This window comes from Spermophilus citellus (assembly GCF_964194105.1).
Source record: "Spermophilus citellus genome assembly, chromosome: 8".
Lineage (NCBI taxonomy): Eukaryota > Metazoa > Chordata > Mammalia > Rodentia > Sciuridae > Spermophilus > Spermophilus citellus.
The window spans coordinates 107216240-107239246 of record NC_138189.1 but is presented as its reverse complement, the minus strand read 5'-3'; the positions used below and the strand labels follow the sequence as shown (position 1 = coordinate 107239246).

Below are 23007 nucleotides of genomic sequence, written 5' to 3'. Positions count from 1 at the left end.
TAGCTTTTCTGCCATTTGTATCCTGTCTGTGGAGGTTTTTTATTTTTTATTTTTTTAATAGTAGATGGACACAATATCTTTATTTTATTTTTATGTGGTGCTGAGGATCAAACCCAGTGCCTTACACTTGATAGATCAAAGGATACATACATTTTTATTTGGAGGGATCTTAAAAATTTCAGAGCTTTTTGCCAATTGGGCCATAACTCCAGCCCCCTTCTGTGGAGTTTTAATATAGGAATTCACTCTAGTTGAAATCGGTTTGCTATCTTCAGATATTTAAATTATTTTTATTGATGATTTTCTATTTTTTTTTTTTTTTTTAGAGAGAGAGAATTTTTTTAATATTTTTAGTTTTTGGCGGATACAATATCTTTATTTGTATGTGGTGCTGAGGATCGAACCCAGGCCGCACGCATGCCAGGCGAGCGCGCTACCGCTTGAGCCACATCCCCAGTCCTGATGATTTTCTATTAATAAGAGATTTTATTAATTTTTTTAAATCTGAAAAAATATTAAATATATAAGAAAGTCTTTAATCCTGCTTCCCAGAGCTAATAACTAGGAACATATCAGCGTATGTTTACTTTGAGACATTATTTTATTGTCACTGTCAGCTTATGAGTTTGTTTGGAACAACATGGCAACTTGTGGTCTGTTTCTAATCTTAAATCATTGGTAGCCTTGGCCACTTTCCCCATTCTTAAATATCTGTGAAAGGGGGTAGCATTAACACTAAGCAAATGAACCTTAGTCTTAACAAAGTAGATACGATATTTAAGATGTCACTTGAAGCTATTTTCATTTAAAAACTTTTGCTTGAACTTAATAATGTTTTTCCAGTTTTATTTTCTAGGTAATATGCTTTAACTAACTTCTTTGATGTTTTTAGATGCCAACAAGGCCAGTGCCAAGTTATATTCAAAGACCAGATTATGCTGATCATCCCTTAGGTAAGTTCTGTGCTTGTTTTTCATTTTTCAGGTTGTGGGCTTGATGGCTACTGCAAAGGAAGGAGTGCTTTTCTTATAGAGAGTTTTTAATGCTGTATTTCTAATAAGTGTAAACATTATTGTTAATTTTTTTTTTCCGTGTGTGTGTGTGTGGGGGGGGGGGTGCTGGGGATCAAACCCAGGGCCTTTCACAAGCACTCTACCATTGAACTACATCCCCAGGCCCTAAACATTGCTTTTTCAAGCCATAGTAGATCATTTAAGAGAATTAAAAATTCTTTGCCACCACTAGAAATCTATGCAGTTCAGAAAACATTGTTTATGTAACTGCTAAAGACTACACATAGAATAATACTGTATTTTGTGGTATTATACCAGTTTCTAGATGGAAGAAAAGAATAGTTTAGATTTTATTTAATATGTCCTTCTATCCAAGTTAAGGCAGAAACAGATTGTGGAGACCTCAGGTTGACTAAAGACTGTAACAATAAGAAATAGTAATCGTGGTGATAATGGTGATGGTGTTGTTGCTGATTCTGTAATAGTAACTTATATTTATTTTTGCTTAACTGTATGTCAGGCACTGTGCTAAGTTCTTTGCACGTGTTACTCCATTTAATACTTTCAACATTCCTGAGGTAGGTTCTGTTGTCTTCTCTATTTTATAGATACTGATAGACATCCAGAGTAATTTGCAGCACAGGTCAATGGAGCAGTCTCTGACCTTAAGGCTTGTACAATATAACTAAAATTGGACTATGTGAAATTATTGAAGTTTTTATGTGTGTCAAAAATAGTTTCATATCAGCAATTTCACATGGTTTAATATAAGCCAAGCTGCCTTTGCTTTGTTCTTTAAGATGTAGGGAACTATATTAAGTTCTTCTCTATATAATTCTAAAATTCAGTTAAACCCATTGAAGGAAAAGACAGTCTGAATTATAGACTACTACTGAGGATGTGTGACTTAATTATTCTCTATTTAATATTGTGAATATAATACTAGTTTATGTTTTTAAAAATATGTGTAAAAAAGATAAATTCTAACAGAATAAAATGTTATGCAGTAAAAAGTAAGTTCTACTCTTTAAAGGTAGCCACTGTTTACCGTTTTCTTGTAGAACTATCCAAGATAATCTGTGTATGTATACATTAACCTTTTTACCCACTGATAAACAAAAAAGAAATACATCATGTACATCCTTTTACCTTTTTATGCTTTCTAATATTTTAAGGTGTCTTGAAAATACTTCATGTGAGTCCATATAAAGCCACTGCTTTCATTTTAGTGTGTAAGGATTTCAGTGTGTGGATATGTTATAATTTACTAAAGCAGGCCCCTACTAATCAATGTTTAGATTATTTCCAAGTTTTTGCTTCTACCCATTTGACTGTAGTAACTATTCTTGTGTTTACATCTTTGTCCACATGTGATAGTATTTCTGTAGGTTAATTGCCTAAAGTAAAATAGTTTTAGATCAAAGGATACATACATTTTTTATTTGGAGGGATCTTAAAAATTTCTGAGCTTTTTGCCAATTAGTATTCCCATTTAAAAAACACCAGAGTCTCTTTTCTCTTACATTGGGTAATCAAGCGTGATGATCTTTGCTAATCTGAAAGATGAAATTGATAATTTGCTATTATTTTAGTTTGCATTTTTAAATTATGAGGAAGATTCTTTTCATATGTTCAGTTATTTGTATTTTTTTCCTTTTGAACTGTGTATTCATATCTTTATCCCTTTTCCCCTGTTTCATTACTTTTATTTTTTTAACCTCATTTATAATTGTTTTGTTAAGGAAAATACTCCTTTGATGTGTTAATTTTTTCGCCAATTGACTATCTACATTTGTGATAAACGAAACATTCTTAAATAGTAAAATAAATGTAACCTGTATTATATTTGAAATGCATCCTTTAATTCTCACACGTTTGGGGGTTTGTTTTTGATTCTGTTATGCTTCATTGACCCATTTGTCTAATTACGTACCATTGACAAACTCTAAGTGTTGTAGCTACATAACGTATTCATGTTTGGTAGGCCTTGTTGCCCCTACCTTTCTTCTTTTTGAGCATTTTTCTGGCCATTCTTGTATGTTTGTTTTTCTATGTAAAATTTATAATCAGCTTGATTTCTAAAAATATCTTGTTGTAATTTTTAATGGGGTAGTGTTAAAATTGGTACATTAATTTTAGAAGAATTTATACCTTGACAATATAGAGTCTTCTATCTAAGAACAGGGTATTTTTTTTTTCCTGTATTGTTACCTCTTATGTTTTTTGATGATATTTTCAGATTTTCTTCCTGTAGGTCTTTTATTGAAAATTCTGGGTACTTTAGTTATTTGTTTATTTTTGTGATACTGGGAATTGAACCCAGAGGTGCTGTATTATTGAGCTATATACTTGGCCCTTTTTATTTTTGATTTTGACACAAGGTCTTGGTAAATGGCTAAGATTGGACTTGAATTTGTGATCTCATGCCTCAGCCTCCAGAGTTGCTGAGATTACAGGTGTGCACCTGTAAGCAAGCTCAGCATTTTAAAGTGGTTTTTAATTAATTAATTAATTAATTTTAATTTTTTGGGTGAATAGTATGTTTTGTATTTTTTAGCTTTCGTTTGTATATGGGAAAGTTCCTGATTTTGATATATTTGCTATACAGTCTGCCAACTTGCTGAATTTTTATTATTAGTCATTTTTCAGATGATTAATTTGTTCTAGGGATATGTAATCATGTCTGAAATTGTTAAAAGATTTTGTCCTTTCTTTTTCATTTAATATGTCTTATTTCGTTCTCTCAAATCTGCTAGTATCACCAGAATAGTCTTAAATAATAGTGTTGATAGTGGGCATTCGGTAAGAATGGTTCTTGGCCAGAGATTTATTTGTCATAATAAGATGGTAGCTGGCCATGTTATCAGAATTATCTTCCTAGATGGTCATTTATTTTTCTTTCCTTAATCTGTCTTTGATGAATTAGATTAATTGAATTGCTAATACTGAACTATCTCAGCCTTTTTGGTATGAATCTCCCTTAAGTTGGGCCTTCCTCCCTTCCTCCCTTCCTCCCTTCCTCCCTCCCAGTATTTCGAGTTTTTCTCACTAGTGCTTATAAGCAAGATTGGCTGGTAATTCATTCATTACATTATTTTTTTCAGAATTTTGAAATAATTGCTATAATGTCTGTTTCTTTTAAATGTATGTGAAACTTGAATTAGACACATTTTATTAGTGAAGTCTACTAGGGCGATAATTTTTCAGACTTTTTGATTGTGACCCAGAGTGAGAAATGAATTTTATATCATGATTGGTCCAGGTATGTATACATAAATTAGCAGTCAAACATTTCACAGCAGCACTTATCTTAGTCTGTATAATAGAACCTAGTAATTTTTATTCCCTTTTTCACTTTCAAAAAAGTACTTATAGCCCACTGAAAGATCAAAAACTACAGTTTAAAAAACATTGACTTGGGTTTTTGTTTCAGAAAAATAGTGTAATTGATTCATCAATTGTTTGTATATAGTTGCTTTATGAGACAATGATCATAAAAGCAATTTGTAAATTGTATGTTATTATCCAAATGTGAATTGTTTACTGAGCTTATTAGCACACTGCCTGGCATATAATAAGTACTCTATAAATATTGACTGATTTCTAATATATCTGAAAATTTATTCTGTAGAATTCATCAGTTTGTTTAGCAAATTGCTTTTACATATTAAAAAATGTCTTTTAAATAAATTAACCTGTACCTCTCAAAATGAAATATTGTGTGATTTAGGAAGACTTGACTATTATTATGCTAGTGAATTCTACATCTTTCTATTCATTTTAATTTTACTTATTTTTTTGTTACAGGAATGTCTGAATCTGAACAGGCTCTTAAAGGTACTTCTCAAATTAAATTACTCTCATCTGAAGACATAGAAGGGATGCGACTTGTATGTAGGGTAAGAATTATTTTTTCCCTTTAGGGTAAGATATGTTTGAGCAGTGCTTGGACATGAAGTCAGTGATTTGCTGGATTTATAAAGGGCTCCAATATTATTACTTTGTTAAGACTGACTTAGCCATACTTTTCATTAAACTATTGCTACTGTATCATTTAATACAACAGTTAATCTCCATTTAAATAGTATGAAAATTAGTATGGCAAGTAATCTATATTTGCTTGCAAGTTTGTTTTTTTCTCTATATTCTGTGTGTGTGTGTGTGTGTGTTTTAAGAACTAGGTTTTTGTCATTTTATTTTCACTAATGTCCTAAGACAAGATAAACTAAAGGTCCTGTTGTGAAATACCTATGATGTATGATAGTGGTTGATATTAACAAGGTAAAATCACATATTTATATTTTTCTAAAGAAAAATAATTGATACATTGATAGTGTTTATTTAGGTTTTTATGCAGCACTTTAAAAGTCGTTTGATACTACTTTGTTTTGATAATCTGGAGAAATTCATATTCCTTTTACTTAGTTACTAAGATTCTTAGAGAAAATTCATTTGTCTATTTTATTTCCCTCCACCATTCTTCATTATAGAAGTGTGAGAAGACCCAACCTCTGTCAGTTGATTATTGTTCAGATAAACCTAGAATGTACATTTTCATGTAGAAATATGTTTGCATATTTATATTAAATATTTTTATATTTTATATAAAATTATATTGAATGGAAAATTCATTTCATCAGTTTCCCCCAAAACATCTAAGATAGTACAAAGGATACAGATTTCTATTTTTTTTTTTTTTTTTTAATTTCTCTTTGAATGTACCAAGTGTTCCTCTTTTACAGCTTGCTAGAGAAGTGCTGGATATTGCTGCTGGGATGATTAAACCAGGTGTAACTACTGAAGAAATAGATCATGCTGTACACTTAGTAAGAACTTTACTTTTTTTTATTTTGGAAAACTTTTAGAATTTGGGATGTAGCTCAATAGTAAAGCACATGCTAGCATGTGTGAAGCCCAGGATTTGATTCCCAGCACGGGGGGGGGGGGGGGGGAATGACATTATTAGGTGTTTTTGACTTATGTTCAGAATGTCTACAATAACCTTATTAAGCTGAGTTGAAAGCTAATTTTTGCTTTGTTTCAAATATAGAAAGCATTCAGCAATCATTATGCCAGTGTTTAAGTCTGCCTTCTGGATCATGGGCATCCATAGTTTCAACTAACTGTGGATTGAAAATATTTGGGGAAAAAAATGGCATCTGTATTGAACATGTATGGATCTTTTTCTTTGTCATTATTTCCTGAACAGTGCAGTATAATAACTATTCACATAACATTTACATTGTATTAGTATCATAAGTAATGTAGAGATGATTTAAAGTGTGTGGGAGGATTTTTGTAAGTTATATGCAAACTCTACACTATTTATATAAACAAGTTGAGCATCTACAGATTTTGGTACCCATTAGGTGGGGGCTTATCTTAGAATTAGTCCCCCATTGATGCAGATGAATGACTGTATTTGTTGTACTGAGGTCTGAGATGAGCTTGAAATATAGTATTTTAGAAGCCTCAGCATTTCAGTTGTGGTTTTAAAAATGATAAATTTTATCAGTGTTTTTAAATGTCTTACACCAAATATTCTGACATGAACAATATGACTTCTGAAGCTAGATTGGTTGAAATCAATATTGCCTTTTATATCTCGCAAAAAAAGGCTATAAACAGATAAGTATTTGTAGTAAATATGATACAGGGATATCTTTTTTTTTCTTTTAAATAAAAATTGCCTGTCAGAGAGACCTTAAACTAGTAGGTATGTGCATGCATTATATGATTAAATTGTTCATAAAAGAAGTGTTGTCCATTTAAAACATGGGATGTGTATTAAAATTATTCCGGTAATTAGATTAATGTGAATTATAAAGACATAGTAAATTTATGGTAAGTATTTTAAAGATGCTAATATTTATTATAGTGTGGTGAGGATGAAATTGGTACTCTGGTACTCTTTTTACTTGGTGATGAAATTGTAAATGGAGACAACCTTTCTGAAAGAATTTGATAATATGTCTTGAACTGTAAAGATGTTTATAAATATTTTTATTCAGATTTTTATAATCTTGATTTTGGGCTATTGTTACATATGTTAGCATAAAATGTCTAGTATGTATTAAGCATTTTGAGGGCTTCTTGTGAGCCAGGAACTCCTAAAAAGTATTTTCTTTCAAATAAACTCATTTAATCTCCCCAATAGCCCTTTGAGGTAAATGCTGTTATCATCTCTATTTTATAGAAAAGTAAACTGAGGAGAGAGGTTAATTAAGTTGTCCAGGGTTATACAACTTGTAAATGATGATGGAGTTGGCATTTTCAGTCAAAATGTTCTGAATTCATTATTCTCTAAACTGCTATTTAAAATGCTCTGTGAAATATAGAAGCATGTTTTAAATAAGGGAAAAGCCAAAGGGATGTAGTTATTAGTTGTAAGCTTTTTTTTTATAATTCAGAAAATTTTAAGTTTATTTAGATTTCCAATAATGGTAGAATTTTTGGTAAAATTATGATATATTCCACAAATGATATTTTATGCAAGTATTAGAAAATTATTAGCTTGAAGACTTGTGTGTCAGTATGGAAACAAATGATGTATGCTGTGATTACGATTGTGTAAAAACATCCAAGGTAAAATTTATTTTGGAAACCAGACCATTTTCTAAGATTTCTTGTTGTTCACTGGTGTGAAGTAAACAATGAAAATGAAATGAATGTAGTGAATGGTGAAAATGTCTCAGGGAATTGTTTATCATTTCTTAATTACACTATTATTCATTTTTTGGTCATAGGGATAGAGGCTTATTTCTATATAAGAAATTGTGATCACATAAAAATACTTATTACTTATTTTAAATATTTTTTTCACAAGGAGTAAATTCTAAAGTAGAGTCTTCACATAGTAGCAATTGTATATATTTGTAGAATGTGAATTTGGTTTTTCTTTACACAAGTACCAGTAAAACTGGTTTGCATACAGCATATCTGACTGGCATAAAACTTGTTGTATGCTCTTTAAAATTATATCCACCGGACAGGCATGGTGGGGCATAGTCACAGCTTCTTGAGAGGCTGAGACAGGAAGATCACTTGAGCCTGTGAATTCAGGACAACCTGGGCAACATTGTGTGATCTCATTTAAAAGGAAGACATAATATCCACTACTGTTTTAAAGATAAAATATTAAATAAGTTATTTATATTAGCATTTGTCCAACTTCAGATTTTAAAATCTTATGCATGCAGATTTTTCCTCTCTGCACATTCCAAATTATTTTCTTTTATTTTAATGTATTATAGGCATGCATTGCAAGAAATTGCTATCCTTCTCCCCTGAATTACTATAATTTCCCAAAGTCTTGTTGTACTTCAGTGAATGAAGTCATTTGCCATGGAATTCCAGACAGACGACCTTTGCAAGAAGGTGATATTGTTAATGGTAAGAAATATGTTAGTGTGAGTTTTATTGACTTGCTTTCTATATTTATGCTTTTTCCTGTTTAAAACTTAGTATTATTTGAAAGTCTGTGGAAGCCTCTTTTTTTTCTTTCTTTCTTTTTTTTTTTTTTTACAATTTTGTGCATGTTCTTTTAAAACACATCATATTAGATGTATCTTAAATATTTATACTATGCATTTGTTTGGTGCTTAATTCATATGTGACTGGTAAATAGGTGACAGATGTCAGTGTAATATGGAAGCAGTGTTGAGTATAGTGCAGTTTTTAAATTTAAGTCCCTTGTGGTTTTTAAGAGATCAGAATAGGCTTTTTTAACAGGTAAGAAAAATCCTTAGTAATAAATGAAGACTTAAAAAAAACAAACTAAAAATTTCACAGAAGTGCCTTACTTGAATGGAGTGCCTTTAAGGACCTCTGTGTTGTGTTATCTTAGGAAGCTGCAGGTGTAGAGAAGAAGCTCCAAAGGCATTTTCCTCTGGGATTAAATAAGTGTTAGCGAAGAAGCATCTCCTTGATGGTACTTTTAGTATTAATGAAATTATTCTGTTTAGGATATTAAAGGAATCCAAGGAAACATGATTCCCAGGGTTGAAGACTGCATAGAATAGACCAACTGTTATGCTGGTCAAGAATGAGAATAGAGATTTAATTGTGATAATATTTTTATTATGGTTATTGCTTTAGTTAGATGATGTGTTTATAAAGTTCCGCAGATTTTGCATCTGTTTTTATGTAAACCTTGCTATTTTTATTATGTGTAAAATGTGTGAGATTTTTTTATACATGTGTACATTGTGCTGGAGTTGAAACATCTGTACTGCGATGTTGGAGATTGGTTGAAATCCACAGTAAAAATGTACATTCAATATGTTCTCTAGATAGTCATTTATGTTACGATAGTGACATATTAGTAATCTGTGTTCTTTCAGCATGGAAATGAAGAGAGGATGAGTATTCACAAATAAATGAAAGATTAATTAATTAAAAAGGTTGGGAGTTTAGCTCAGTGGTAGAGCATTTGCGTAGGACACCCAAGGCCCTGGGTTCTATCCTCAGTCCTGTGGTGGGGTGGTGGTCAAGAGAGTATTGGGGTGTAGAGATTATCTTAAGTTTTGCTATTTACATATTTTTTTTTTTTTAGGAGAAGGAAGAAACTCATTAAAGATGACAAGTGAAAATAGCATTTTTTATTTAATGGAAAAACTTACCAGAGTCCTCAATTTAATGTTACTAACCCTGGATGTTTATCTTGCATGATTGTATCCCATATAACTTTTTCCTCTGCCACAAATTATCTAATTACTATATGAATATAAAAACCCACCATCTGGCTTGTGCTGTAAGCCGTATATCTGTTTTCCACAGTGAGTTTAGTTAATTACCCTCAAGGAATTTTTGTTAGGGAGTAACTACACATTCACTGGTGTCTAATTTGACAATGCAAAAGTCATCTTTTCCATTAAATTACTTGATGCTGTCACATTGGAAAAACTAAGTTCTATTGTGGAATGAAAATAAATATATTTTAATATTTACACATTCTTTTGCAGTGGACATCACTCTTTATCGCAATGGTTATCATGGGGACCTGAATGAGACCTTTTTTGTTGGAGACGTGGATGAGGGAGCACGGAAATTAGTTCAGACCACATACGAGTGTCTTATGCAAGCCATCGATGCAGGTCAGCTTCAGTGCTGGGCCCCCATTGGCAGTGCTTTGCCAGTGATGCATTTTATCACTGCATTGTTGTGCGTTTCTTGTACCTAACAGCTTTTCCATTGCCCTACCTGAGTTAGCTTAGTGTTTAATGGTTAATGTGTTTAAAGATGATGTGGGAATGTCTTGATGCAGATGGACCAGGTGATTACTTATGATCCTCTGTCTCTTCTGATATTCTTTTCTTTTAAATGAGGAGTGTGTGGGTGGTTCTTTTGTGTAGTTTTTATTTCTACTTTTTTTTTCTTTCAACTACATTAGTATTAGTTTCTATTACAGAAAATTGAAACAAGCGTGACGATTTTGTGAGGAAAGTGAATGATCCTTCTTTGAATTTGCCTCCCCACTTCACTTTTCATCTCTTTTCTATCTAGAAGTATCCATTGTTAACATTTAGGTTTTTTCCCCCCCTCTCTTCTGTGTCTTGACATATATAGATATGTGTATGGGTTTAATTAGGTTAAATGGAATCATAATATTTGTAATTTTCTATAATTTGACAGTTGTTCAATTAAATCTTAGGGATCTTTTAAAGTAGCAGATCTGCCCCATTTTTTTTTTTTTTTTTTTGGCATTGGGGATTGAACTCGGGGGGCCTCAATCGCTGAGCCCCATCCCCAGCCCTGTTTTCTATTTTATTTAGAGACAGGGCCTCAATGAGTTGCTTAGCATCTCACCATTTCTAAGGCTGGCTTTGAACCCTTGTGATTCTCCTTACTCAATCTCCGGAGCCTCTGGGATTACAGGCGTGTGCCACTGCACCTGCTACACCTTTCTTTTAATAGATACATATTATGTTTCACAGTATCTAAATTTCTATAACTATTCTCCTACGGGATTTTGGTGGTCTCTAGATATCATTCTGTTGTAGTACTGAGTGGAAATATGTGCATTTCTGTAGGATCTTTTCCATGGTGTCTTCATGACAGCAGCTTATCCTAATTTTTTTGGTTTACTCAGTACTTTCTGGGAATGGGAGAAGAAAAGGAAAGTCTTATTGAAGTTGTTAACACATTGCTAATAAAAGGATAGTTTGAGGACAAACTGCTTTCTGTTAAAATTCATAGTGTTTGAACTGTATTATTCATTGTATTATTGCTACCACTCCCCCACTTCTCCAGAGTATTGAACAGGACAGAGTTATTTAACACGTAGATAGTTATCTGTAATAACATTGGCTTGTTATTTTTATCGTTTTTAGTTACTCTTTAACAGGCATGGAAGATGGTGAAGTTTTTACTAATTTATATAATGTTGGATGTGTGAAAATGAAAGACAGTATTTTCATGTATCAGTATTTGATGGTTTTAAAAATTTATAATTCACTGTTGATCATTTTAAAACTTTTAATATTGTAGGTGGAATTGTGGAATGAGAATTTCTGTGCTTATCATTTGTAGAAGGTTCAGTTTTAAATAATTTTTAGGATTTCTGTCAGATAATATATTCAGTGTTGATATCCCTTTTCTTCTCTGTGAGGTAATTGAAATAATCAGAAAGCTGCAGTGTTGTTTCAAAAAGACATATGACTAGAACTTAAGAAACTGCGAGAAACTAGTCTTGATAGCAATAGTCAAGAAAGAACAAAAGTTTCTTGAACTCTGGAAAGTGCTATTAACGATATTATATATGTCGTTCTTGTTCCCATAGTTTAAAAATACTAATTGTTTTTCACCCTAGTGTAGAGTACTAGCGAGTTTGTGAAGTTGTTAAATTAACTTTTCTAGAGTAGTATGTTTAAATGTATGAATTAAAGACATTTTTGGGTCTGATAATGCTTTGTGACAGGGGGCTTGTCCTGTGCATTGTAAGATGCTTAGCTGCATCTCTGGTGTCTATCTGCACACTAGATATCAGTTATACCACCATCTCCTGTGTGATGTTCAAATATGTCTCCAGATAACACGCTCTGAACCAAAATTGCTCAAGTTTGACAATTATGGAAGACTCTTTCACCTTCTGTCATTACTGCTGAATGGGGATTTTCTTTATTATGTACTGCACAATTTGTTGCATGAGCCCCCAGCTTTCCAATCCAGGGCTGATAGGAGAACCTGGATAGGAATGAAAGAAAAACTTTGTGAAAGTCAGCATGTTTTCTCAAAATCAGAAATTACCTTCCTTCTGCTGAAAACATCAAGTTGGAATGGTTAAGAGCAAGTAAAATTATTAAATTGTGATTCCTTAAGCTGTTAAATTAATTACATGGGGGCAGGTAGATTGCATCTCTATGTTTCTTTGGAAATCAGGTAGGCTAAGAGTTAGAGGACCCTTGGAATTTGCCTCATTGTTCCAGAAATTTGGCAGTGCCCCACTCCTGGGGTTTTAGTGCCAGAATGGCCTTATTAACATGAGAACCACTTATTATTATTTTTTCTTTTCCCCTTAAGGCACTACTAAATTTATAAAAATTAAACAGGGCAGTATGTATATAGTGAAAGGTATACCCTAGGACCTGTACCCTGGGACCTTTTCTAGATTCAATTATGAATAGTTTGAGAAGCACTGTTAGAGAATGAAACAGCCCAGGGGAGAAGTACTTCTTTCAGAAGTTGACCTGAATGAAACTTGGGACAAGTTTGGACACTCTTGGACACTTCTTTTTCTTCTGGTACACTTGCCTTCCTTATTTCCTCTGCTTTTTAGAATAGAATAGAGTGGAATAGAATAGTATGGTTCTTGACCTTAGGGAAGCCTATACAGGGAAATGTATTTTCCATTCTGTTGTTCCATATCTGTTTAATTAGAGAGAATAAAAGGTGCTGTCCTTACCCCTTTAGCTCCCAAGGTGTTCTGTTTGTCTGGCGTTAGAGGAGGAACTCCAGGTGCTCTTGGTTTGAATCAGAGCTTTGCTATTTACTGTATGGCCTCTGTGTGGCTTAATTTCCTCATTTGTAAATTTAGGCATGAAGACATATAAAGTATTTACAAAGGTCCCTGGCACATAGGTACGAATTGCTTAGAAAATGTTGGTTATTACTACTGTTTGTCATGAATCTTCTATTTTTCTTTCAGTGAAACCTGGTGTTCGATACAGAGAATTGGGAAATATTATTCAGAAGCATGCTCAAGCAAATGGATTTTCAGTTGTTCGAAGCTACTGTGGGCATGGAATACACAAGCTTTTTCATACAGCTCCCAATGTACCCCACTATGCCAGTAAGTACTTTCTAAAGATTTGTGCTAACAACTTACCCAAGAAATATTTATTCAAACCTATAATAGGGCCTACTATTTTGTATTCATTAGAGTAATCTATTTGCTGTAACAAATAGACCCCTGGAATGTGTATTTGTTTAAACATAGATCAGGTTTAGGTCATGGTTACACAACAGTCTAAGACAGTCACTATGAACAGATAGTGAACAGATAGTGTGGAAGGGACAAAGCTTTGGAGGGGTATGTTTGGGAGTTTTAATGAACCAGCCTGGAAGTGACATAAATCATGCACATTTGTTTTTCATTGGCAGGAATTTTTCACATAATTGTAACTTAACAGCATGGGAAGTTGGGAAACGTAATCCGAGTACTCTGAAAGTAATCTGTTCCGGGAAGTGTTCAACAATCTGCCATATGTGTAGTCATCTCTCTTCTGATTCCTTAGGTGAAATCAGTTCATCTTGCTTGGTTTGGTGTGAGTGGTTAGATTGTGTCAGATACTGTAGTATATTGGCATAAATAGAAGGGAATAAACAAAGGACTTTTCCTCAAGTGACAACTGTATGGAAGAATAAAAAGGAACTGATAGACAATGTCTTTCACAAACCTTTTCTCTGAAAGAGATTAGATATGTGTAGCAACAGGTCTGATGTTTACTGCCAGAAGTGAAAGCTATCCACCATAAGTGACCTAGAAAGAAATTCAACAGACACACACACGCATGCACTTATTGAGCCATTATTATATAAATACTCTCACAGATTTCCTCATGCTTAAGTATTCTCATCTGTGTAATAGGGAATGATACCTATCTTAGAATTGTTATGAGGATTAAGGGACATAATACTTGTGGAAAGCAGTCTGTTTGTTCAAAGTCACACAATCCAGTAAACAAATGCCAGATCGAGCATTGGTACTTGTATTCTGAGCTTTCTGTTGTTGGTCTTTTCTCCTGTACTTCCTGTTCTCTTGAAGCAGGGATTGAAGCAGTTTGGTACTAGGTTCTGGGGGATAAGTAAAGCATGGTTGAGATTTTGGTTTGGTTACAGAAATGACAACACATTTCAGGTGGAGGGAAGTCTGGAAAGGTGCTTCAAGTTGAGACTGAACAGAGACAAGATAAGCTTGGATGAGTATTATGTTTTGAGGATTGACAGTAGGTATTGCTGGGTAGAGTAATACTAGACTGAGGAAATCTGACTTCATCTCTAGGACTCTTCAGAAACATTATGGAGCAGAAAATGGCATGATAAATCCTGTATTTGGGGGAAGACTAATTTGGTAGTGGTATCTAATATTCTAGATGAAAGCTACTCAGTGTAGTCAGCATGATGGACAGTTGTTGCTGGAGTCCAGGTATGAGGTGGTAAGTTCTAGGCATGCATATTGTGAAGAGGGAGTGAAATGCACGAAAAACCTCTCTAATAGGAGAAGCTGGAACAATCCTTTATAGCACAGAATCTGATGTATATCAGCATTCATTAACAGCATCATTCTGTGAATCATGCTTGAAATAAAAGCAACAGAAAACAAGTAACTGACTTTATTTCTCTTAGGCCGTATTATCTCCTTTCATGGAAGGGAAGTAGCTATTGTGATTACAGTGGTGGGGTGTGTGTAAATAAGAATGTTAAGGGGACATGCAAGGGCAATGAAACTTGGGTTTAGGTTTGGATAGAGAGACTGAAAACAACATTTATGGGAGAAGGCAATAAGGGTCATTGGTGGCAATATGATAAAAATGGTGTCATTGGCACGAAAGATATGCCACCTGAGTTTCATAAGAAGGATTTAATTAGATGGGAAAAACTATGTTGAATATAGAAGCAAGGACTAAGTGTACTTCATTGTATAAATTCAATAAGTTTATGAAAAGTCCAGCATAAATTGGAATTATATAAATCAAAATATGTTGTGATAGGGGACATGGTTCAGTGGTAGAGCATTTGCCTGGCATGCATAAGGCCCTGGGTTCTGTCCCCAGCACTACCAAAAATAAAAATAAAAAAATATTGTGGTAGCTTAGGGAATTGTTAAAGGAAACTGCTGAGGGTGTTTTTTAATTGTATAGCAGAGATACCATTTGAAATGTAAGTAATCTCTGCTTTGATTTGTAACTGATCTTGACCCAAATGAAGGAGAAACCAGAAATTGTTGAATAACTTCTCTCCACCCCTTCTAATGTGAGAAAAATCCTCATTAGGTGAGTTTTCTTCTTGAAGTCATTAGTGGTTGGAAAGTAACGACGACAATACCCAACATTTACAGTGTACTTTAAATAATTCTTTGATACAGATGATAGAACAGGTTCAGGTTTTTTAAAAACTACCTGACATCTGTCTGCAATAGTACAGTTACACAGATAATGTGTATTTGTTTCGTGAGCTATGTTGAGAAATGGAAACTTTAAGATTCTAAGAAATGAGTAAGGGTTGTAACTTCTAGAATAATAATAAATCAGTGGCAGAAATAGGAATGGAATATGGAAGGAAGATAGATTCTCTGTGTTAGCACTGTCCGAGAGAAATATATTATGAAGCACATAAATGATATAAGTTTCTAGTAGTCACATTAAAAAAGTAAAACATTGTAGGTATGTGTTTTAAAATAATTATTCCATTACATCCTACATATCATTTAAAATTTTAATTGGAACAAAAATTATTGAGATGTTGTTATCTCCTTAAAAAAGGGGAGATCCCCAAAGCAGGGTCTTTTTCATTTGGGTGTTGTGAAAGCTAAAAACGAGGGCCAAATGCTGAGTACCAACAGCACAACTTCATTCAATGACCAGAGAATGGAGAAGCACATTCGCAAATCAAATTCCTCAACTTGTTGGTGTGGGAAAGTCATAGATACAGGGTAAAAGAAATGGGGGAGGGTAAAGTAATAAAGGGGAGGAATATTCATATCCTTCCCTGGAATAGGCAAGAAATTTCCCAGAACTCAGGCATTATCTTATCTGCATTTACTCCTTGTATGGTCTTGTGCTTCCTGGCATTGCAGCTGGCATGGGTATCTCTTAGTATGGAAGCTGCCTGGATGTCACTTGGGTAGCCTTAGAAATCCAACCTGTTTTTGGCTAGCCTACCTGCAGAGGTACATCTGGCCTTCAGGAGCCCTGTCATTAAAGATAAGATTAGGTCGGGTAGAAACTTAGCTAGGTGATACAGGCACTACACTGGGTAACAATATATAATTACATGCTGCTTTAGTTTTCAAAATTTGCAATATTTTTACACTATCCCAACTCAGTTCTGATTAGCTACTTTTCAGGTGCCTGGTAGCAGCTACACGTGGCCAGCTCTGCCACTGGACAGCACAGATCTGGATTCCTTTATCCTTATTTTTTTTCTTTTTTGTGCCACCATACGGACACTCTGACATCTTCTTTGGATTCTCCAAGGGACTATAGACTGACTCTGTATATGTAGTAAATTACATATCATTTTGAGAGAAAGTTTGTGAGATTAGAAGTGAAATTAATTGCTTTTAAGTTTTTATATGAGTTTAAAAACTAGATTTGGAGCCTTTGGTGAGTGTATTTTGACAAAATCCAAGATAGTGGAAAGCAGCACTGCTGGCTGTTCTCCAGGAAAGGTGCAGGAATGTAAACCTGTAGGTGAGGTTAGATCACACCTAGAAGGAGTTGCATTTAGTTGTTGAGCTTTGTGCATACCTTCACCATTCATTAAGTAATGGTCCTGGTGGCGCAGCTTCTTTACAGAGGAAAAGGAACCCAAAAAGCTGGTGTTTGCCACCTGGTGGTCAGGCTGAGTAAGTGCAGTCACTTATTTAACTGACACCTTTCAGGTATTTTAGTTTGAAATTTAGATTAGTTAGTTGTCTATTGTTGTCAAAGATTGTCTAAAAAGGCATGTCAAAACTTTTATTTATTTTTTTGCATTTTTTGAGGAATATCAGGTCTGGGCACATTTTAATTTATAATAATCTTTCTCATGAAGGTCCTGAAAAATACTCTCATATTAGGGAGTTTGGATAAAAAAGGTTAAAAAAAAAAGTATTTGGAGGGAGAAGTGGAGTTTTTTTTTGTTTTTAAATAGAAAGGAAGGTCTCTTCAGCATTTTAAAAAATAGGCTAATGTGCAAAGGGTTTCTTCCCATTTGAAGATGAGAAAAAAAGACAACTTATAAAAAAACTTTTCAGGAAATTCATGTGATTGTTTTTGTGGGCTCTGCTCCCACACACTTCGCTCTTCCCAGAGAGTTGGGAGACGTTAGGCATGATCTTAAATACTATTGTTCAAATTTTTTTTTAAATTTTTTTTAATATTTATTTTTCAGTTCTCAGCGGACACAACATCTTTGTTTGTATGTGGTGCTGAGGATCGAACCCGGGCCGCACGCATGCCAGGCGAGCGTGCTACCTCTTGAGCCACTTCCCCAGCCCCTGTTCAAATTTTTTACATGGATGAGTGATGGCATTCTACTTGGTTCTGTGATTGCATTTCTTTTTTCTTTTTTTTTTTTTAAAGAGAGAGTGGGGGGGGGGGAGAGAGAGAGAGAGAGAGAGAGAGAGAGAGAGAGAGAGAGAGAGAGAGAGAGAATTTTTAATATTTATTTTTTAGTTCTTGGTGGACACAACATCTTTGTTGGTATGTGGTGCTGAGGATCTAACCCGGGCTGCACGCATGCCAGGCGAGCGCGCTACTGCTTGAGCCACATCCCCAGCCCATTGCATTTCTAATCTGTAGTAATATAAGTGGTATCACTTTCCACTTACAGAAGTGATAATGATACCTGAAATCTAGCCTGTGGGCATCTCTATATTTTAATGTAAAAAGCATAAGCAAATGAGCTGTGTGTAGAACAATATATCTTCCAAAGTAGGTGGTTATTAGTATACTTCCTATTTGATGAATGACTTATTTTAAGGAAGAGAACCAGGAGAAAATAATTAAGATACACAATGAGAATATTAACTGTATACTCTTTCTTATGAGATTTTCAACAGTACAATGTTGATTGTTGCTTAACTTTGGATATTTTTCCTTAATTTCAGAAAACAAAGCAGTTGGAGTGATGAAATCGGGCCATGTATTTACAATTGAGCCAATGATTTGTGAAGGTGAGAAAAAATGATGCTGTAACATTTTTTAATTGAGTTTTTATTACTTTTGTTACTTCTTAGATTAGTAGTCTGTTATACTTTCTGTCTTTGAGATTCATTCCCTTTTTCATCTTGAGTTTGATTATCACAAAGAGAATTAACATAGTAAGGTTAGCAAGAAGGTGTACTTCCTACATGGTAATTCTCTAGCCATCAGAAGGCACTGAGGTACATGAATCTTGGTCCCTTTTCATTAAGATCTTGTCACAATGTGTATTGTAATATTAGAAGCCTGCATCAAACCTGTGTAAAAGTGTTTGTTTGATGGAGGAAGGGGAAAAGGAGAAACCAAGGAGGAGAGGGTTTGTTGAGCCACTTACTTTGAGGCAGACAGTTATGGATTTATTTTCCCACAATTTACGAGGAAGGTATTTTCCTCTTCACACAGAGAATCAGACTTATCCTTGAAGAGGGTAACTTGCCTAGGTTTCTTAGCTGCTTACATGGCAGAATTTGTCGGAGTCTCAACTCATTAACAGGGCGGCTCTTCAGGGTCTGCACCCTGTCCTGTGTATCATATAGCAATGTGAAGAAAACACAGGACAACTATACTTTGCTCTGGCAGCTGTTTTGTCACCATGTTACTCTCTGTGATAGGCAAATGGTGGTGATGGTAGGCTCAGTTTTATGAGAGTGTCAGAGCAGTTGTCATTTAATAACAGGAGCATGCTTTCTGCTAGTTCCTTGTTGGGCTTAGGGGATGCATAGTGAGGCAGTAACAGTAGGGCTAGTGAGCTCTGAACCCTGTATTAAAGGATACTTCTTCTCTGGGTCCTTGTAATTGTTTTGAAACCTAATCTTGGGAGTGGCTTCCATCTTCTCTTCCTTTAAAGTTAGTCACTAAATCTAGCCCACTCTCAAGGGATCACTAGGACTCAACCAAGAGGTGGGGGTCACTTTAAAAGAACATTATAACCCTTATCTTACCCCAGGGCTGCTGTAAGAATTAAGTGAGCTGGTTTATGTTAATGAAAGTACTTTATTACATTAAAGACCACACAGATGTAGTGTTTTTTGTCATTCTTGTAGAATAAGAATAAGGTGTTGATCATGAGCAGTCAGTTGTAAAGTATATTTCCTTAGAATAGTAGCCAAGTATATTTTACTTGACTGTACAACAGAACCTTTTTCATCAGATCACAGTATAATCAGAGTAATTTGCTTTAAATCCAGTTCTCTAGTGGTCATTATATTGGAAATTCCTGTTTACTCATCTTTTGGTTTTTGATGCAGCATGGGTTAACTTTTTAAAAGCCTTCTCGTATATTTTCTTTTTATCCTAGAATTTAGTATTGAAAAGGTTACACTTCACTACAGTTTTTGTTCTAAAGTTTTTCTGTTTGAGTCAGTGAGGCCTAGAAATAATATTTTACCTATATGAAGAATGTGTTGATTTTTTTGACATTGAATTTTGAAATGGGAATGTCTCTATAGATGCATATTTTTATAATAGTGTCTAGAATTACCTGACTTTCTCATTCCACCTCTGATTCTCTGGGGCTTTACCTTTCTGCCTTTCCTTCATCACATCCTTGAGTTTTCTGTCATTGTTTTTCAGCTTTTTTCTCTGAACCTTCATTCCCCCTTTCATAGTTCCCTCTCCTCTCTAATTCATTTCTAGTATTTTCTTATTCTCTTGATAATCCTTATTTCTTTTTCTTTGCCTCTCTTTATGGTTACACTTGTATGGTCTACAAAAATTTTATAGAATGATCAGTTGGCACCATTTGATTTTGTGCCTGCCATTTAAAAATTATATCAGGAAATAAATACTGTAATGGAAATTTAAATGTTTACATTATTTCCTTCACAATATACACTGGCCATAGTTTAGTCAGAAGCCAAAGTTATATCAGGAAAGAACTAAATTTATTAGTTCAAGTCTTCACTCATAGTTATGTGATGAGTATTATCAATGTGTTTTCTAAATTGAAGTCCATTGTCTTAGTTTGGAAATATTTGATATGGGGAAATATACAAAATGTGACATTGCAGCCCACCTGAAGAAGTTTCAGCATCATCATTACTTCATGGGTATTAAAGATCAAAATGAAGTTGGAAAGGCTTTAGCTAAAACCATGTATAAATAGGGATCATAGTAGTTTTCTATGTATTTACCTAGAATATTTATTTAGACGACTGAGCAATCAAATTAAGAAATTGCTTTTGTTTTAGGTGGATGGCAGGATGAAACCTGGCCAGATGGTTGGACTGCAGTGACAAGAGACGGGAAACGGTCTGCTCAATTTGAGCACACGCTGCTGGTAACGGACACTGGCTGTGAAATCCTAACCCGGCGACTTGATAGTGCGCGGCCTCACTTCATGTCCCAATTTTAATTTCTCCTAAGATGGCACATCTCAGTAATGCCTTCTTACTGTACTATGCATTTTATTGAGAGTACAGAAAGGATGAGGCAGTTTTTTTATCACTTGTTTTGTTTTGACTATAGATAAGGAAGGACACAGCATTTGATACGTGTCTTCAAGAGCTTGTCTTGGGTCTGAAAAAGCTGAGAAGAATAAAGGAAACCTTGTTCAACTCCTTTCAGTACCCCCTCCCCATCCCGGTCCCCTTCTCATTCTCTGCACACCTGTTTTCTTATTTGCCCCTTGAGCACTTTTTCTTAGACCTGCTTCTATAGTTGCTTTAATCACTGCCACAAACTGGCTATCAGGAGCCAGCTGCTTTCCAGGAGAATGTTGAAGATGAGAATCCTTGAAACTTTAGCAACACATGTTGCTCCAGATTTTTTAAATTATATATATATATATGGAAATATATATGCATACATTTTAAATTCCATGTATGTAATTACCGAACACTATGTGACCTTGGTTTGGGTTGATTCTGCTCTGACAGGGTTTTTTGCTGTCATAAGTGGATCTATAGTTTGTAGAGATTTAATTCCTAGTTGGGAATTGGCCTCCTCCCTTCCTAATGCTAATTATTTATCCTGGTAATTGTGTGTAGGGAAGCACTCACTCAGTGAGACTTTCTCTCCAATGTGGACTCTGTGTCAGTGAATGAATGTGGTAAAATTCACTTTGGAAGAAGGTTATCAGGCTTTTTAAAGTCTAGTTTATGACAAAAATAGCTATGCTCCATGTGGTGGCTGGCTGTTGCGGGGCACAGGAATTTGTAATACACTATTTCAGACCTTTATTTGGTCAGAAATGGGAGGTAGAAAACCTCCTTTTTTTCCCCTCTCTTTTATTTCAAGGGCATACCTTGAAGATACTCAGAGAAGGGTGGAGGTTGCACTGTAGAGGGTGATGGGTAAAGAGTTCTGAGATGTCTCTAACTGTGAGCACAGTAAGTCAGGTGGGCTGTGAGAGTAATCCTGACAGTGAAGAGAAAGGAACTTCTTTGAGTACTGTAACCTGCAGTAGGGATGCAGCTGTCCTTGGTTTGCTGGGAATTAAAAAATAAAAATAAAAAAACCGCCTCACCTATGCTTAGTTGACTCATTAGCAGTGACCTCAGCTGCCCAGTGTCTGTGTTCCTTTCAGCAACTGTCCAAATAGAAGTTTATCCAGTGAAGACGAATCAGATCATCAAGTCCTTGTTATCAGATACCCAGTAATCAAGTACATGCTAACTTTCTGGTAATACAATTTGATGCCACTGACACATATACTTGTAAGAGAACATCTTTCCCAGAGTGCCTCAGACCTTATTGCTTTAAGAGAATTATGATATGTTTTCATTACTTTTATTATTTTAATGATTTACTAAAGTGACTGAATCTGGTATAGACTTTTTGGGGGTATGTGTGAAGTTTTTAATCAATCTGTAATATTTGTGAATGGAATGCCTTGTAATATGGATGTTAATATAATGTGTAAAGGGAGATTAAAAAGTTTGATTATCCCACCATGTAGTCATTAACTTTGTTCCATTTGTTTGGTATTTCACAGGGAATTGGTGTGAATGGGGAGGCTGATTTTATAATCTAAAATAAAACTCACGACCATCTGGTACAAATACTTCTTTCAGGTTTAATGGCGATACCATAATTGTAGTATTGTGCTTGATCCAGGTGAGTGTGCAAGCAGCATTTGAGATGGCAGTCATATTTTTTGGGAGCTTTTAAGACTGAGCACATGGAATATTTAAGGGAGCATTTTACGTTCTGATAGTGGAATTAACAGTGTGGGCTTATTTGTTGTATAGCATTTAAAAATAAGCTTAAGGAAGGAAATTTTTGTGGGATAATTTTGTGGTGAAAAGATAAAATAATGCTTTCCGTGGTTTGGGAGTTTTTTTAGAACAGTGTGTGCTCTAGTCTAATTACATATATCAAATTATGTATTAGATTTAGGTCAACAAAACATCTATTCATCTACCAACTTTTTATAAATCAATTTATTTACTTGTTTTAGGTTAACTTTTAGGGTAATCCTCGTTTCTTGCCAGTCTTCAACTCTCTTGAAATTATAATTTAAAAGGGAAACGTGTTTGCCCTTTATCTTCTTTTTGTGGCTTATGCTGATAAAATAGGTTGTTGGAATTGGAACCCCTTCAGCAACATTTATACTACTTGCCACCCATGTGTATAAATTAATAGGCAAG

The 23007-nt window shown here is 34.5% G+C and overlaps 1 protein-coding gene across 2 annotated transcripts in view; it reads left to right on the top strand.

The window, feature by feature from the left end:
- The window catches only part of METAP1 (methionyl aminopeptidase 1), a 63119-nt gene extending 40811 nt beyond the window's left edge, over positions 1–22308 (top strand). For both annotated transcript variants that reach the window (XM_081304462.1, XM_081304461.1), the window contains exons 4-11: positions 893–953; positions 4821–4912; positions 5756–5839; positions 8267–8405; positions 9977–10108; positions 13159–13302; positions 18325–18390; positions 20608–22308. In XM_081304462.1, coding sequence (XP_081160588.1) covers positions 893–953; positions 4821–4912; positions 5756–5839; positions 8267–8405; positions 9977–10108; positions 13159–13302; positions 18325–18390; positions 20608–20771 — 882 coding nt within the window. In that variant the 3' untranslated portion in view covers positions 20772–22308. The remainder of the gene's footprint in view (positions 1–892; positions 954–4820; positions 4913–5755; positions 5840–8266; positions 8406–9976; positions 10109–13158; positions 13303–18324; positions 18391–20607) is intronic.
- The last annotated feature ends 699 nt before the right edge of the window (positions 22309–23007 follow it).